The 18764-nt window shown below is 50.6% G+C and overlaps 1 protein-coding gene across 1 annotated transcript in view; it reads right to left on the bottom strand.

Moving 5' to 3' along the window:
- Positions 1–18074, bottom strand: part of RSPO4 (R-spondin 4) — a 41772-nt gene extending 23698 nt beyond the window's left edge. Inside the window, exon 1 of the mRNA XM_032143008.2 lies at positions 17996–18074. Coding sequence (XP_031998899.1) covers positions 17996–18074 — 79 coding nt within the window. The remainder of the gene's footprint in view (positions 1–17995) is intronic.
- Positions 18075–18764: the final 690 nt, after the last annotated feature.

Raw genomic sequence — 18764 nt, forward strand, 5'->3', positions numbered from 1 at the left:
TGGATCTCTTCTTTCACGGGCCAGACTGCCTCAACAACCCTGCGAGATGGTTAGTATTATCTGGTCTTGCAGACAAGGAAGCTAAGGCACAGAGAAGGTAAGTAAGTTGCCCAGATCACATAGCTGATGAGTGGCAAACTCAAAGCCAGGCAGTCTTAGTAACAGATAGTTATTATTATTTTAAGTACTGGGGAGAGTTTAGGCCCCAGAATAGGTCCAAAATAAATACCCTCCTCACCTTATATAATTAAGCCCTAAGAAAGCTTAGAAATAGTCTGGGCACGGTGGTTCACACCTGTAATCCCAGCACTTTGGGAGGCCGAGGCGGGTGGATCATGAGGTCAGGAGTTCAAGACTAGCCTGACCAAGACGGTGAAACCCCATCTCTACTAAAAACACAAAACACCTGCATCGGGTGTGGTGGTGGGCACCTGTAATCCCAGCTACTCAGGAGGCTGAGGCAGGAGAATCGCTTGAACCTGGGCAGCAGAGGTTGCAGTGAGCCGAGATCGTGCCACTGCACTCCACCCTGGACGACAGAGTGAGACTCTGTCTCAGAAAAAAGAAAGCTTAGAAATATAACCAGCTTCCAGTGCTGAGAAGACTTGGGGCCCCACTGCCAGTGAGCATCAGGAAAGGGGGCCAGGTCTAAAAGTCAGGGCTGACTGAGACAGGTCCTTGGTCAGTGTGCCCCTGCCAGTGTTCCTGGGAAAGCCCCAGTTCTTCTCAGCCAGCACCCTGGGTACCTGGAGCTTCCAAGGGGTGGCAGAGAGTTGGGAATGCAGTTTGGGCCTCCAGCCCAATGCTCCATGCTCCTTGCCCAATAATCACACCTAGCACAAAGTGAGCATCTTCAGGGACCCTATTCTGGGTCTGGTCTCTCCCCGTGGGCCTTCTTCAACACTCAAATCCTAGTACAAGGGAGAGAGCCCCAGATGTGGACTCTTGTCCAGTTCTGTGGGTCCTAAGGCAAGTGTCTCCCTGTCTCTGGGCTTCAGTTTCTCCATCTGTCAAATGGATGGTTAAACTCAGTGTTTCTAAAGGCCCATTGTTCATCCATCCATCCATCCATCCATCCATCCATCCATCCATCCACCCATCCACCCACCCACCCACCCACTTATCCATCCACCTACCCATCTGCCCACCCACCTATCCATCCATCCATCCATCCATCCATCCATCCATCCATCCATCCACCCACCCATCTATCCATCCACTCACTCACCCATCTATCCATCCATCCACCCACCCACTCACTCATCTATCCATCCATCCATCCATCCATCTATCCACCCACCCACCCATCATCCACCCAACCATCTATCCGTCCATCCATCCATTCAGCAGATATTTCTTGAACACCATCTATGTAACAGAATCCTTTATTTATTAAAGTTAAAAGACAAATCACAGACCTGTAGAAACATTTTAGAAAGACACACAAAATCATACTGGATCGGAAATGTAAATTTCCCCAGGACTTTTGTTCACCAGTGACTCTCCAGTGCCATGCACAGGGCCACATGTCTACTAGGTGCTCTGTAAAATGTTTGTCGGATGTAAGAATGAATAGGACATATTTTGCTGTTCTAAAGAGAGCTGCCTCCTGAGTCTGAGATTGGAGTCAGACATCCTCTCTGGGACCTATTGAGAGGGGGCCAACTATCTTCGTCACCCATATCCCTGACCTGCCCCACTGCCTCCCCAGCCCATATAAGCCAGTTTCTAAGGAGGATCTAAGGAGGATTGGCCAGCAGTGACTGGGGCAGGGTAGGGCACGGCATGTCCCCAACTCCCAAGCCCAAGTGGGCTCATGGTTTGGAGGGGAGAAGCTATGAATCATAGGGAAACAGGCATTCCATCCCTTGATTGAACACACACTTGTTGATCTGCCCTGCATCTATTGGGAGTGAGTGGAGAATGAATGAGAAATGCAAAAGGGGTGGGGTCTGGCAGGGGCAGCCTGCATTGCCACCATTTGACCAATTTCCTGTATTCAGTCAAGTGGACACTGAGGGAGGCGCTTGAGCTTAATCTAAGCCATGGTTTTCCAGTCCAAAGGGGCATGAGGCTGTCGAAGGGGGGATGGAGTAGTGAGGAAGCTAGGGTGATCTGAAGAGGTCAAGCTTGTGATCCTTGCCCAGTAATTACACCTGTGTCCCAATTAGACACCTGCCACACGTGGGAGAAAGGGGAGGGCATGGATGGAGGCAGAGGAACATTTAGTCCCAGTCCCTCCCTGCTGCTCACTGGTGATGGCCCCAGAGTTTTCTAACACCAGGAATTGTGGAGGCCACAGCAGCATCAGGGTAGTGACAGCTGTCTCTATCCCCATTTCTTCTTCTGCTCCCCAACATACAGGGGAGAAATCAACCCAGAAGGAGGAGAGAAGAGAATGAGACAGCATGACATATTTCTATACAGGGCAAATCAGTGGAGTCAGAAGCTGAGTCAGGCAGTGATGGGGAAGGCAGTGATGGGAAAAGAGAGCTTCAAATCAGACCTATGTTTAAAAAATTTAGCACTGGATTAGGCATTTTAATAGCTGAAAGTTACCGGAAAGCTTTGAGATCTGCCCAGGGTTATTAAGGATTGGAGTTTAAAAGCACGACTGTGCATTGGGGGTGGGGGTGGGGTGTGTGTGGAAAGCATGTCATGTTTGTAACCCTCTGTTACAACTTCAGTATCATCATTAAGCCAGTTACACACAAAGTAAGCCAAGAATATCCTTAATACACAAAGAGCTCCTATAAATCAATAAGAAAAACGGGAATGATCCAAGTGTGTGGAGGGAGAATGGGCAAAGACATTACAAGTAATTTAAAAAAGAAAGACAAATAGGACAATAACCATAGGCAAAGCTGTTCTACTTCCCTAAGAATTTTCAAATTGAACATGAGAACAAGAATGAAATACTACCATGACCTACAAGATACAGAAACTATAAAAGACTCCGGCACCTTCTTTTGAGAAGGCAATTTAGGCAGAGTCTATTATCTGTAGCATGAGGTAGTAACAGCATTTTACAGGCAGTGTCCTGAGTTCAGAGAGGGGTAAGCACTTGTTAGGAGCCACACAGTGAGTCATAGGAGGGAAGGAGCTAGAACTCAGACCTCTGGATGGGCACCTTTGACTCTTTATCTCCAGCCAGCTGGTCCTCTCTATCTGGGCTAGTGAACAGCCTGGCCCCGGCCCCTGGCCCCTGTCTGGGTAGCCCAGGTCTGCTATATCCATTGTTGCACTCTGCTCTGGGCCTGAGCATGGCTGGGGCACTGCTATTCCAAATGACATGTCTCTTATGATTACCCTGTCCTTCCCAGAGATGAAGCTTTCAATTAGTCCTGCTGGGCAGCAGCCTGAGAGGGTAGAGGTAGGACTCCAAGGTTTGGGATGAGATAAACCTGTTCTCAAATCCCAGCCCCACCTTTACTCCCTGGCACAGTTACTTAACCTCAGTTTGCTCATTTGTAAAATGGACACTGTCCAGGTGCAGTGGCTCACACCTGTAATCCCAGCACTTTGGGAGGCTGAGGTGGGAGGCTCACTTAAGGCCAGGAATTTGAGACCAGCCTGGGCAACATAGTGTGACCCTTATCTCTATGAAGATAAAACTTTAAAAAAAAATTAGCCAGGCATGGTGATGCGTGCCTATAGTCCCAGCTACTCAGGAGGCTGAGGTGGGAGGACTGCTTGAGCCCAAGAGGTCAAGGCTGCAATGAGCTATGATCGTGCTATTGCCCTCCAGTCTGGGTGACAGAGAGAGACCCTGTCTCAAAAACAAACAAGATTAAAATGGACACAATCACCCACCCACTGAAGAGCTTGTTCCTTCCACAAATATTTATTGAGGGCCTACTATGTGCCAGGCACTTTTCAAGGCACTGCAGATACATCACTGAATGAGACAGACCTTCCCCTCATGAAGTTTACATCCCAAGTGGGAGAGGGAGATCATTTCAGAGAACAACAGGGAATTGAATTTGGGTACACAGAGTGGCAGGAGGGAGGGCCTGGGCCGCCTGGAAGGGCATCTCTGAGATATACAAGAAAGCACTCTTGGCAGAGGGACCAGTGAGTACAAAAGCCCAGAAGCGGGAAAGAACGTGGTGTGGAAGAGAGCAGCGAGGCCAGAGTGCAGTGACTGAGGGGAGAGTGGTGGGTGGTGAGGTCTGGAGGCAGAGGGGCCAGACCCCCAGGACACATGGATGAGTTTGGATGGTGCTGGATTTTCCTGGAAGTGAGTTGGGAAGACACTGTGGGTTGCAAGCCGAGGAGTGTCTGCCACCTTGAAAGCTTCTCTGGTGCTGAGGGGAATGGACTGTGGGGCAGGAGTAGAAGCTGGGAGCTCAGGGTGTAGGGGCTCTGGTCATTCTAGTGGCCTGGATGAGGCTGGCAGCTATGAGAAGTGGGTGGATCCAGGGAGGGTGGACAGACAAGCTCTGCTCATGGGTTATTATGAAAATTAAAGGGTAAGTGACTTAGTCCACAGTGCAGCACATAGCACATGCTAGACAGATCTTAGCTGTTTTATTTATGTATTTATTTATTTTTAAGACACAGTCTTGCTCTGTCACTCAGGCTGGAGTGCAGTGGTGTGATCTCGACTCAGTGCAACCTCCACCTCCCAGGTTCAAGCAATTCTCCTGCCTCAGCGTCCCTAGTAGCTGGGATTACAGGCACCCACCACCATGCCTCGCTAGTTTTTGTGATTTTAGTAGAGATGGGGTTTCACCATGTTAGTCAGGCTGGTCTCGAACTCCTGACCTCAAGTGATCCACCTGACTCAGCCTCCCAAAGTGCTGGGATTACAGGCGAGAGCCACTGCACCCAGCCAGATCTCAGCTTTTAAGAGACCTAGACCTAGAATCCCAAGACTGTGTCTACCCCACAGCCTCCTCCATAAATGCCCCAAATCACTTCGGCCTCTCCCGGTCAAACTGTGATTCCTTGACCTTTTGTTGCCTCTTGACTTTTGCAGGCTGCTGGGATGAGGTACTTGTTCTGAGTTCCTCTAGTTGTTATTTTAAGCAGACTGCATACCCTCCGGCCCCCATCTCCCAAGCTGGTGTGAAACCCAAGGCAGTATCTAGGTGGCTCCCTAAGTCATTTTCCAAGTTGAGAATAGGTAGCAGAGTCACCTATTCTCACAACCGTGACATCCACCCAGTCCAGGCTCCCAGACTAACTGCTCAGCCCCCAGAAGTAGAGAGATGGGAGGCAGCGCCAGGCAGGAGGGAACCCAGGTTTGAGTCCCAGCTCTGCCACCTTGACCCTAGGAAGGCCCTTTGACCTCTCTGAGTCTCTGCACCTCATCTGCAAAATAGGAACGATGCTATTAAAGAATTGCTTGTAGGGTAAAGTGAGGTAATAACCTGTGGAGCACCTGGCTGTGTGCCCAGCTCCTACGGTAAACACTCACCAGGTAGGAGGATCCTAAGGTTGTGGGCGATGCATACAAAGCCTCTGCTGCATTGTAGGTGCTCAATAAATGGTAGGATGCCAGTAGGGAGGAGTTGAATGAGAAAAGGAGAAAGAGACCCAGTGCATGGTGGGGGTGGCAGGAACACAGGGAGTTGGGGGCTCCACCTTGGAACCCTCTCCCGGCCCTGGGGGCACTATCTTCACCAAACCCAAATCCAGGCAGCTAGAGGGACCTGGGCCTGCACAGGCATGGAAATTCTGCACTCACTGTTAGTGGGCCTCAGTTTCCTCATCTGCAAAGTGGGAACCATAACCCTTCTTACCCAGTTATAACCTGGATTCTGGGCTGGTACCAAGATGAGCAGCTACAGGCTGTCCTACCCCACCCCCAGCTGGAGATGCTAGCCTCTGGGAACTCTGGTCGATTTTCAAAGGGACCAGAACTGCAAAAAACAGAACTAAGCTAATGCTGGCTGAGTGTTCACAGTGTGCCAGGACCTGGGCTACCCAGGTCCTTGTACTAAATCATTCAAACTTGCCATAACCCCACAAGGTGGGGGCTACACTTACTCCATTTGCAGGGATGAGAAAACTGAGGCTCAGAGAGGTGAAGGGGTTGGCCCAAGCATTCACAGGAGGAGCCAGGAGGAATGCAAAAGTGAACCCAGCTCCTAACTACAGGGGAGGAGCCTGCCTTGTGGCCTGTCACCCTCCCTGCCAACTCCTGCCAGCTGGGCTTCCAAAGGCCGACAAATGCTATTTAAAGTCATACCTCTCTCAGGGCCCAAGGCACACCAGGCATGGACCCCAAACTGTTTGTGGGGGCAGACAGGAGTTATATCAGCCAAGTGAAGGCAGGAGGGAGAAGGCTACCCCAAGTGCCTTTAGTCTGGAACTGTTTGCATTGCAAGGATGGAGCCCTTAGCAGCAACCCCCAGACCGCCAAAAACCTGGCTTTGCACACAAACATCCTGAGTGTAGGTTTCCTTCATTCTTTCTCTTTCTCTTTTCTTTCTCCTTCCTTCCTTCCTTCCTTCCTTCCTTCCTTCCTTCCTTCCTTCCTTCTTTCCTTCCCTCCTCCCTCCCTCCCTCCTTCCTTCCTTCCTTTCTCTTTCTTCATTCTTTCTCAATCTCTCTCTCTCTTTCTTTCTCTCTCTCTCTTTCTTCCTGGGGTGGTGAGTTGTTGATGCAAGAGAATAAGATGATCCACAAACTGAACTGGTTCAGCCAAAGCAGCCCTCAGCCAGAGGCGAGCGGGAACTGTAAGCTGTTGGCTGGGGATACTCCTTGTGGGGGATTTTGAGCCCCTGTGGGGTATTGTTCAAGCCAATGTCACTCGCCTCCAGAGGCAGGGAGCCTCCAGCTGATGTCTCTCTTAGAGGAAAATTCACTGCTGTTGAGCTTACTACCTCCATCGGAGTAGGGGCGAGGGGGACCCCAAAGACAGGGTCTGGCTTGCAGCACATGCTCCGCAGATGCGTGCCAACTGCAGGCAGTGATCCCAGGGCACAGTCAGGAAGCAGGGTGGACAGAGGAGCATCGCCGCAGTTGAGCATCCCAGTAGCGTCCTCAGGAAGGCCCGAGGGCTGCCGCAGCAGCACTAACACTTGTTGGAAGAATCCCTGGCAGGAAGGGTGGTCCAATGGTGAGGAGTAGCAGATCCAAGCTCACACTCTGGAGTGTGACTTTGCTTGTTTATTTTAAAAGAAGGGGTCTCACCACGTTGCCCAGGCTGGCCTCGAACTCCTGGGCTCAAGCCATCCTCCCACCTCAGCCCCGTGAGCAGCTGGGATTTCAGGTGAGAGTCAATGCACCTGGCTCTGGGGTGACTTCTTGTAAGACCTTCTTATACACACTTTTTAATAAGATCAGAAAACCCAGATCATAAGGTAGAACAATCCCCCTCTCCCCCCTCAAAAACCAATGGATTTGACCACATTGACAGCATGGTAAGCAATGATTTCTACTCTCCAAAGGGGAGGACTCTACAAAGTCAGATTAAAAAAGATATTTTTTTGTGTCAAAATGAACATGGGATTGATACCTAGGTAATACAAGGAAGCCCTACAAATTGACAAGAAACATTCAGGAATTCCAATTTTAAAAGTGGGAAAAAATGTTTAAAAAGTGAAAAAATAAAATTTAAAACTAAAAATCAGGTGAATAAGAATTAGATGATTAAAACAAATTTAAAAAGTTAAAATAACATTCAAAAACAAAGTTAAATAACAAATAAAAATTTACAAATAAGGTATAAAAATAAAGTGTAAAAATCCATTCAAATAAAAAATACATTTGTAAAATAATTTAAATACGTTAAAATTAATGAAAACAAAAGTGTTAAAAATGAAAGTAAAACGTTTAAGTGAAATAAAATTTAAAAATGTAAGAATACATGAAAGAATTTTTACGAGTAAAATAAAAAATCAGCTATTTTTAACAATCTAAAGAATAAAGAAACAATGATGGAAACATCGAAGGAGAGCGAGGTCTTGCTAGATGGATGCTGATGATGTGGTGTGAATTAAGGAGTCCGATTGGCTCAAATGCCTGCAGGGAGGTGGGGGAAGTGAATGAGGGGGGTGGTGTAGGGGGTGAGAGGGGAGGAGGAAGTCAAACCATGCCTGCAGGCAGCATCTGACTCGGTTTTTCCAGCCTGCTGTGGGCAGAGGGCAGGATGTCAGGCCCCATCATGGCTTCACCCCAAAATAGCCATCACATCATTTATGCATTTGTAATGTGCTGGCAATATACACACACACACACACGCCTGCGTGTTACATCATCCCATCCTCACTGCTGTCCTCTGAGGTCCACTTTCACAGAGGAGTGAACAGAGACTCAGAGAGGGTGGATCACTGTGCCACAGTCACACAGCACTTAGGACCACCCTATCCTCTGAATCTGGCATGCTCAAAATGACCTTCTTTGGATGAGTTAGGTCTGCTGAGGACTTTCAAACAGAGGCAGGGCCATCTCTGACATCAGGCTCGAACGTTCTGTACACTAGGAAGAGCCCAACCCCACCCCCATGACGCATGACAGTTATCACCATTAAAGAAACACTGACTGTTTTCTGGGGGGTCACATGCATAGTCATCTTGAAAACCATATGAGGTAGACGCTCTTATTGTCCCCATTGTATTGACAGACAACATCGAGATTCAGGAGTCAAATACTGTCACCCAAGCACAGCAGTAACAGAACTGGGAGCTGAGCCCAGGACTGTCCACAGCCCCAATCTCACACTCCCTGCATGGCACCAGGCCCTTTTAACTGTCATTGGTGAGCCCTCCCTATGTGCTAGCAATGCATTTGTCTATGTTTCATGCCTCATTTTGCAAATTAGCCAACAGGGGCACAGAAGGGAGAGATGACCTGCCCAAGGGCACTCAACCAGTAAGTGGCAGAGCCCACAGCCTTCATGACAGCCTGCCAAGCCCCCAGTGCTCATCCGGGACTTGCTAGAGACAGCTGTGCCCACTGGCCAACCCCAGAGCAGGCTCAGAAGGGCAGCTGTGACATTCCTTCTCTTCATGTCTCCACCCCGGCGGATGTGGGCTCTGCCATCGGGCTCCAGGGAAAGTGGAGGCTTCCAGCGAAAGGGAGTGGTTTCCCCATGTGGCCTGGGTCCTCTGGGCTTGGGAATGTCTCTGTTTTGAGCTGGTGAAACAGAACTTCCCACCCCATCCGCAATGGCACATCAGAGCCCCCACTATGGGCCACAGAGCAAGGGCCCTATGAATCATGCTGCATTACTGCAAGAAATCATTGCAGGGCAGGCAGTGGCGGCCCAGCATGGGACAGCAGTGTCCGGGTGGAGTTGGCGTCACCCATCCGGAGATGGGAAGCAGACCATTCCCGACGGGATCTGGAAGATTCTCCGAGGGCGGGGCTGAGGGCACATGTGTCCTGGATGCTGCTGTTACACAGGGCTAGGAAAAAAGGCTCCAGCCCACAGAGACCTGGGAGCACATCACCACCTTTCCCCAGCCTGTCTGTGTGTCCTTGGCAAGTTGATTCCCCTCCCTGAATGCGGAAGGCCTCATCTGTAGAAGAGGGAGAATAATAGGGTCAAGCCACTTCATGGGGCTCTAATGTGGGTAGCCAGGGAGGAGGGCTGGCGTGGTGGTTATGGACTCAGGTTTTGGAATCAATTGTCTGGACGGAATCCTGGTTTTTGCCAAACTTACTCTGCCAAGCTATGGGGTAGAAACATGAAATTGCTAATATTTGGCTGTTTATGACCTACAAAAATGGCAACTGCATCTACTTCAATGAATGCGCCTCTCTTTTAATTGCTTCCTCCTCTGTAAAATGTGGGTAATAACAGGCCCCTCAGAGGGGTGCTGTGAGGATGAAATAAGGCTGGGAGGCAATTAAGTTCAGTAGTTAGAGCTGGGCTCTGGGGCAAGGAAGGATTTGAACCTTGGCTGAGTGGCCTTGGGCAAAGTTACTTAACCTCCCTGTGCCTCAGTTTTCTCGTCTGTAAAATAGGAATACCACTACCCACTGCACGGGTTTATTAAGATAATTTAATCAATTGATACATGCAAAGTACTTAGAACAGTGTCTGAAATTGTTTAAAATAAAAGAATGCAGGTAACATATGGCATTTCCTGCACCCTCACGTCTACTCACATAAATGCTCAACCACAAAACCAAATCCAAAGTGACTTTTGAAAACCTTTGATGCCAATGAAAGTTAAGTATTTTTAAAGAAAAAATATGTTTTGGGGAACATATATGTGTGTAGAGATGTAGGTGAGGAGTGTGCTCCCCAGTGTCCATCCCCAGGGCTGTTCTATGTCCTGATGGTGCCTATAGCCCAAGACTCTGAGGACACGACTAGCCTTGAGATCATGATGGCTCTGTGGCTTGGTCTCTTTCATGAACTCACACAGACAAACCTCAGACCCTATGGAGAGGCTCCACTTTGCCCAGGTAACTCTAGAGGCCCTTAAGAGGCACCCAGCCCTGGGCTGGCCTCTGGTTATTAAGAAATTCCTGCAGACAGCCTTGGATGTGTGAAAGCCCTCCAGCTTCCATCCTGTCTTAATTGTTTTGAGACAAAGTCTTGTTCTGTCACCCAGGCTGGAGTGCAGCGGTGCAATCTCAGCTCACTGCAACCTTTGCTTCCCAGGTTCAAGTGATTCTCATGCCTCAGCCTCCCGAGTAGTTGGGATTACAGGTTTGCACCAACACACCCAGCTAATTTTTGTATTTTTAGTAGAGATGGGGTTTCACCATGTTGGCCAGGCTGGTCTCGAACTCCTGGCCTCAGGTGATCTGCCTGCCTCAGCCTTCCAAAGTACTGGGATTACAGGCATGAGCCACTGTGCCTGGCTCCATCCTGTCTTCTGACATTTGTCCCAGCCCTGGGAAAAAAGGCAAAGCACACTGAGCATTTCCAAGTCACGTGGGGGGAAACTGAGGCTCTGAGGGGCTCTCAACCTGTCAGGCTCTGGAGCAGGCTGCCTTCCTCTACCAATTCAAGTTTTGCCTTCACTGCTAGTCTCCTGCACCCTCACTTCTACTCACAGCTGGGTGACCTTGAGTAAGGCACTTCCCTGCTTGAGTCTCCAATTTTACAAGGATTGGTCTCAAAGGTCTCACTTGGCCTTTTTGGCCTTAATGCTTCGTTATTCTAGAACCTTCTTCAGAATTTCAGAGAGAAAAATGAAAGCTGAATTGCTCTGCAAACTATAAAGTGCTATAAAAACAAGAAGGTGGTTAATGGCAGCATTAGATGGGTTTTCAGGAGAAGTCTACTGTAGGCAGGATTTGCTGTGGGTTTTGGAATTAAGAAGACCCAGCTCACACATGTATTTGCAATGTGACTTTGGATAAGCCATTCCCCCTCTCTGAACCAACTTCTTTCTTCTATAAGCTGGCAGTGGGGGCATATCCACCAGGCAGGGCTGGGGTGAGGACCAAAGGAAAGGAGCGTGCAATGTCTGCCACGCCCTGGCCGCACAGAGGTGTTTGATGCAGGAGGAGATTTAGGGCTCCAACACATCATTCCACCTTCCAGGAGCTAAAATCCACACACCTGGGGAATGACGTAGCTGTCAGATTCAGGGCGATTAGAAACAAGCATCTGAACTAAGGCAATTGTTTGGAGCTCCAGAGACAGACTCTCTGGGCTTACAACCTGGCACCCCTGTCTGTTGCTGTACCACCCACTGGGCCTCGGTCGCCTCATCTATAATCTAAAGATCCTCCTGGAATCTGCCCCTTACAGCTGTCAGGAGGGCCTCCATTAGGCCATGACTGAAAGGGGCTGAGCACAGAAGATGGGCTCAGCTGGTCCAGCAGCCTCCACACTATTTTGACAATGGTAAGAGATACATTCTTATATCAGTAGACACAGTATTACACACATGCACATGCATGCACACACTCACATACATCCACATATATGTGCATGCACACTCACCCACTCATACACACATTCACATATATGTGTAAACTGAAACGCATTTCTCAAAATAATAGTTTTCACACTTGCAATGCACTCTGATATATTCTAAAAAGGAGGTTGGCAAAAACCGTAGCCTCTGGACCAAATCTGGATGTTTTTGTATTGCCTGTGAGCTAAGAAGAGTGGAGTACACGACAGATCGTATGTGGCTTGCAAGGTCTAAAGTATTTACTATCTGACCCTTCACAAAAAATGTTTGCTGACCCCACTCTTTTATTCAGTTCTACTCCATTCCATTCTGTTCTGTTCCATTCCATTCCATTCGAAAATGCTGGCTATCACTAAATTTATTGTCCTCACCTGCTGATGCATTGTAAACCTCAGCTTGGAAAACTTTAAACTAATAGGAGCTTCAGTTTTTTCACCAGATGGGAGGATCCATGTGACACCTTAGCCAAGCAACCTCCCCTCTTTGTCTTGGATTCCTCAGCTGAGGCTGAGACCACCACGACCAGCCTGCTCTCAAGGGTGTGTTGAGGTGCAGCCTCAGAGGTCTTGTCCATGATGTTCTCACTGATGGATCTTAACAGCCCAGTAGTAAATATTTTAGGCTTTTTGTACCACATATGATCTGTTGCATATTCCAGTATTCTTAGCTTGAAGGCCATACAAAAATAGTCCTCTGGCAGCAGAAATGGAGGAACACCCATCTCTGCTGTCCTTTTCAACACTCAGCCCAGGGCCTGGCCCACAGGAAGGACCCAATAAATATTTCTTCATGATGATGGTGACTGGAGTATGGTACCGAAGGCCCTCCATGACTAGACTCCGGCCCAATCTGCAATCAGAACTTCACTTCCTTTGGCCATGCCGTCCCTTGTGCCCTTCCCACCTGGCCACACTCCCCCCTCATCCTGCAGAGGTCCTCACCCTACTGCCACCTCTGCCTGACAAAATCCTAAATCCTACTCCCCCCGATGGGGTTCCTGTCAGACACTTCCACCTTGCAGCCCTGGCAAATCACTGACATGATTCATTTCTATATCTATTGCATAGGCTTCAGAGCCTCCAAAACTCTGGATCCAGGTCCTGGCTCAGCAGCTGTGAGCTCCTTGGCAGGCCACTGATGCTTTCTGAGCCTCAGTTCCCGTGTCTGGGAAACAGGCATAACACAAGGCAGTGGCAGAGTGAGGATGCGCAGCCCCACCTGCATAGCTCCTGGCACATGGCCCGCCTCCCTCCTTCCTCAGTGGCCTCAATTTCAGTGACCTGAATCTCCTTCGGTGGCTGGGCAGGGGGATTGGATGGTTTCCGTCCACAGGAGAGGGAGGTGGGGCTCCCCATGGTGGGGCAATGGGATGGAAAAGCAGCATCTCTTTTGCACCCAGGCTTGGATTCAGAACGCTGAGTGGAAGAAGGATGGCAAATGGAGCTCAATTGATTGACCACCTACTATGTGCCAAGCATTCAGCTTTCCATTTCTCAACCAGCCCCTATGTTATGAAGAAACCCAAGCCGAGACACCCAAGGTTACATTCTATTAAGACTCAGCACCATTCCCCCATTCCCTCAGCCCTCAATGTCCAGTCATTACCCACCCCCGCCCTGTAGGAATCCCTTTCAGAACTACCCCTGCATCTAAACCTGGCTTCACCTGGATGCCAGCACTCAGGGGACATACCTCGTTCTGTGCCCAGCAATGGCGCCTGCTTGCCCAGGGCTTGGTGCATCTGTCTGTGTACAGGAGACAGTGCTGTCTGCCTGGCCCTCCACATGGGGCTTTGCAATTTAAGCGGAAGTGTCATATTCACTCCACGTAACAGGCCTCTGGAGTGGGCACTGCTACGGTCAATTTACAACAAAGAAAAACAAGCTCAGAGAGAGGAGAAGGTTTGCTCCGGATGCACAACAAGCAAGAGGCAGAGGTGAGCTTAACCCATGTGAGGCCCCACTCCCTTCTGGTCCAGGGCATGTCTGCTCTGCTGTAAAATGGGAAGGGAAAGTGCTCAAATCCTTATGAAGCCCCTACTGTGTGCCTTTGGCCCCCTTCCCTCTCGGACTGCAGTAAATCTTCCCAATTGCTCAAAGAGGTAGGTGTAAGTTTTCCCATTTCACAGATGGGGAAGCATGGATGGGAGAAGGCATGTGGCCTGCGTAATGTCACATATCTAGGGCAGGAGAAGGCTCAAGGTTTGAACCCAGGGCTCTTCACTTTGCCCCTTGCTTGCTCAGGTCTAGAAAGATCCAGAAGCTCCATGTGAATGTGGGGGTCCTTCCCCAGAAGGCCTTGGATGTCAGGGAAATTCAGTCACAGGCTGGCATCTCCTCCTTGCCTAAATGGATCTCCAGATCTAGGGAGGCGAACCAGGGCCCCCTCACTCTGCCCTACTGTCCCATTGCCAGGACACCCCAGCATGTTTCAAAAAATGTCCCCATCTGGTTCTGATTCATTTGTACTTAATTAATCAAAATGCTGTTTTGTAAGACACACTTGAGATCCAAGAACCTTTCTCAAGTCTTTTATTTCATTCTTTCTTAGAAACAGAAAAATTGGGCTTCATTAAGACGCAGTGACATCGGAGCATGAGGAAGGACGGGCCTGTGGGAACCAGGCCTCAAGGGGGCTCAGACAGGGCAGATGCCAGCCCAGCACCTCATTCCTCGGGACTGTGCAGACCTGGCCAAATGCTAAGGCCAAAGACTCAGGCATGGGGGAGCCTGGAGAAAGGTGGGAAAGGGTCATCCTTCTATGTTGGCAGCTCCCCAAGGACAGGCCCAGGGCTGCTCACCTGGGTATCTCCAAGGTCCCTAACACAGAGCCTGGCACAGAGGCTGCCCTGTGAAACTTGTTAAATGAACAAGTGAATGAATGAAACACTGCTAATACCCAGGTGTTTTCAGGACACATTCTCCTGCCAAAGTTAGATAAAGTCAAAGCTGGTAGGACCCTGAGGGATTGTGTACAGAATTTTCCAAGCAGATGCCTTATGAGAAATGGTCTCTGATGTGTAATATGTTTGGGAAAGGTCACTCTCTCTTTTTTTTTTTTGAGACAGGGTCTGCTCTGTCGCCCACGCTGGGGTGCAGTGGCACAATCACGGCTCACTGCAGCCTTGATGTCCTTCCTGGGCTGAAGCAATCTTCCTACCTTGGCTTCCTAAGTAGCTGGGACTACAAGTGTGCACCACCGCCACCATGCCTGGCTATTTTTTTGTATTTTTTATAGAGACAAAAAATGTATTTTTTGTAGAGTTTTGCCATGTTGCTCAGGCTGGTCTCAAACTCCTGGGCTCAAGCTATCCGCCCATATTGACCTCCCAAAGTGTCAGGATTATAGGCTTGAGCCATCACACCTGGGTTACACTGTCTATCTCCACCTCTTCAGCATGCTCTGATAAGTCTCACAGCCAAGAAATCTGCTAAACCTAGCATTTCCCAATCTGTTTGACAGAACTCCTGTGGCTGCCTTGCAAAATATGCTACAGGAAGGGTTTATCTAGCTCTGGTCCCCACTGCAGTGCCAGTGGGAAATTGAGGCTATGGGCGGGGGACAGAGAAAATCCACTCACCCAAGGTCACATGACACAACTGGATCGGGGTGTGACTGAAATCCAAGGCTATCTCCATTGTACCCCAACAAATAAATGGAGCCCTAAGCCTCTTCTGAAGATGCTAGGCAGGTGTGTGTCCCAGAGGTAAGAGATCAGGTACTGGAGGAGGGATGCCGAGAGCCCCTCACCAAATTGCGGTCATATCCCTACCTCCTCACTGAGCTCCTGGGGAGGTGGTGGTGAGCTATAGATGGGGTGGGGGCAAAAGGGGCAGGATAGAAATTTTTCATTTTTCTTTTTTGTCTTTTTTGAGCTGAGAAGCATCTTAAAGTCTTCTAAACCAGCTCCTTTTTGTTGTTGTTGTTGTTGTTGTTGTTGTTGTTGTTGAGACAGAGTCTCACTCTGACACCCAGGCTGGAGTGCAGTGGCATGATCTCGGCTCACTGCAACCTCTGCCTCCTGGGTTCAAGCGATTCTCCTGCCTCAGCCTCCCAAGTAGCTGGAATTACAGGCGCCCACCACCACACCCAGCTAATCATTGTATTTTTGGGTTTCACCATGTTGGCCAGGCTGGTCTCAAACTCCTGACCTCAAGTGATCTGCCTGCCTTGGCCTCCCAAAGTGCTGGTATTACAGGTGTGAGCCACCACACCTGGCTTAAGCCAGCTCCTCTTTAGATGAGGAAACTGAGGCTCTGAGAAGGGAAGACCAGCACACCTCAGAAAATATCTTCTCAGCATTATGTCAGGCAGATTGGGATTTGAGCCTGCTTTGCTACTCACCTGCTGTGCAACCTTGGACAAGTCAGTTTCTTTCTCTGAACCTCAGTTCCCTCATCCAGAAAACAAGCATCTCTCCCCTCCCTCCACTAGGTCACTGTGAGTAGTCAAAGACACAGTGGACAGGAAATGAGAATGATTAATACTTACGAGCACCCATTAGGAGCCTGTGTCCTTAGCTACTCATTTCCCATACATACTAAGTCAGTCTTGCCCACAGTCTTCCTTATGAGCAGGATACTTAAGTAAAAGATGGGTTGATGAAGGGAAAGGGGGTTTGTTTAATTTTTTGGTATTGTTTAGAATGGAGAAAGATCTCAGAGATCTTCTAAAGGACCCTCAGATGGGTAAAGTGAGGATTGGAGAGGCAAAGTGACTTATCCAAGGCCACTCAGTTGGGAACTGGGGAAGCTGGGATTTGAACTCAGTTGACCTGGCTCCAGAGCCCATGCCCCTAACTACTAAACAAAAGCCATTCACAAAGGAGTGTCCCCATAGAGTCCCAAACTGACGCCAGCTCAGCTGAAAACCATATGCCTCTCCAGTCCCTTGTCCCACTGTCAAAGCAAGAACTGGAGCCTCTTGGGCCACAGTCTCCCCAACCCCATCCAATCCCACCTCCCAATTCTCCTACAGCCTCTGTCTGCTTCCTGCTCCGTTCCAGGAGTGACTGTGTCGCTGTAGGGCTTTCACACAAATGGAAGGCCCCAGAGGGCAAGCCATTCTCTCTCATTTTCTCTCCCCTTTATCCTTGCTCAGACCCGATGCCAGGGCTGGAAAGAGAGAAGACACCAGCTGGACAATTCAGCAGTTATTTAAACCAGTCTGAGCCTTGGAATCCCAGGCTTTATTAAAACTGGACGACCCCTATGTCATGAGGATATAGTTGGGATTTGATGAGCTAGGACATGAAAAACCCGTGGCACAGTGGCTGGCATTTGGCTGCTGATCTTAAGAGTGGCACCTGGAGGCCAAAGGGCTGCCCAGCTCAGGCAGGCGATTTGCTCACTTGCTCATCCGCTTACCCTTCTCTGAGGCACAGGCTCTACCAACTCCTGCTCTGCAGGGACAGCCTCCGACCCACCTTCTGAGGATGTTCTGACTCTCACAGCGAGGCTGTGGCATAGGACTCCCAGGTGAGAGTGCATGCGGCCCCTGGTACATTTATAATCTGAACCTTGGCTCATCTTCCTAGTGGCCTGAGAGGTCAAGATGGAAAAACTAAGGCTCTCTGAGGGGCTGGACTTCTTCTAGATCATCCCCTATTAGATAAGTGAACCTGAACTCAGGTCTCAGGTCTGGCTGAACTCAACAGAGGGGGGTCATGGAGGACCACTGCCCTCTGGGAGGTGACACCAAGAGTCAGGGTGAGTGATGAGGCTGGGACTGGGGCCTCTGGACGCCCAGCCCAAGGCTCTCTATGTCACTTCCTGGCCGAGCATGGATGCTTGGAATGGCTTCTACGCCACTGAGTCTGTCTCCTAGTCCCTGTGCCCCCTAGGCTGGCTCTTGAGTCTTCTGTCTCTGCACGAAGCCATCCTCCTTTCTGCTGACCATGCGGCTACTACAGAGAGCCCTGCTACCCTCTCCCTTCTGGGTGAGTCTCCTTGGCCCATCCTGCTCAATGGCTCGCTCACTGGGTGCCCTGGAGCCTCAATCTCCCCATCTCAAGTGAGGTTGAGACTCGTCTGGAGGAGGGAATGATCCAGGGCGCCAGGCACCAGGCAGATGCCCCCAAAGCCGCCGCCCCCGGTCCTCCGGACCCCGGTCTGCCCCGCAGCGCCTGCCCGGCTGCCTTGCCCAGCCACCCCTTGTACCTTGCTTCTTCCTTCGGTTCAGGGCCAGCATGTCCACGGCGTAGGCGACGAGCAGGAGCAGGCAGAGTGGCGCCCGCATCTGGGCAGCCTGATCCGGGCTGGCGCTCCCCAGGCGGCCCGACGGCCCGGCGGCGGCGCGGCGGGCGCGGGGGCTGCAGTGGGCACGCCGGGCGCATCCGCCAGGCGCGGGTCGGTCCGGCCGCCAGGGACCCGCGGTCCGCCCAGAGGCCGGCCGCCAGGTCAAGTGAGGGCGTTGGCGGAGCCGGGGCACTGCCCCGGCGGGGAGGAGCCGGCGCGGCGGGGGCGGCGCGTTAACCAGCTCGGGGCCCGGGAGCGCGGGGGGAGGGGGCGGGGGTCACTCGGGTCAGGGTCCTCGAGTTCGATCTGTCCCGCAGCCCGCGGTCTCGCGTCTTTCCCCCCCAGCACTGCCCCCGAGCACGTGCACATGCTCACCGCCAGCCACAGGTACGCACACGCGCGCAGGTACAGATGCGCGGACACCCGGAGACCCTTACAGTCTCCCGCGCCCTCTCAGCGTCTGTGATTTTCTTTCCCTCTCCTCCCAGCCCCCTTTCTCTGTTTGTTCCTCCTTCTGGCCCTTAAGGACAACTCCTTGGCTCCTGCTTTCTCGGTCTTTCCGCGGCCCGCGCTCCCCCTCTCTGCCCCCGACCCTGCCTGGCTGTTTCTGCATCCTTTATTTTTGCCGGCCGTCTCTCTCTCAGGCTCACTGTCTGTGTCCTCCTGGCTGGGCCTCTGGTTCTCCCTTTTC

This window comes from Hylobates moloch, unplaced genomic scaffold (genome assembly GCF_009828535.3).
Source record: "Hylobates moloch isolate HMO894 unplaced genomic scaffold, HMol_V3 SCAFFOLD_21, whole genome shotgun sequence".
In the NCBI taxonomy this organism is placed as follows: Eukaryota; Metazoa; Chordata; class Mammalia; order Primates; family Hylobatidae; genus Hylobates; species Hylobates moloch.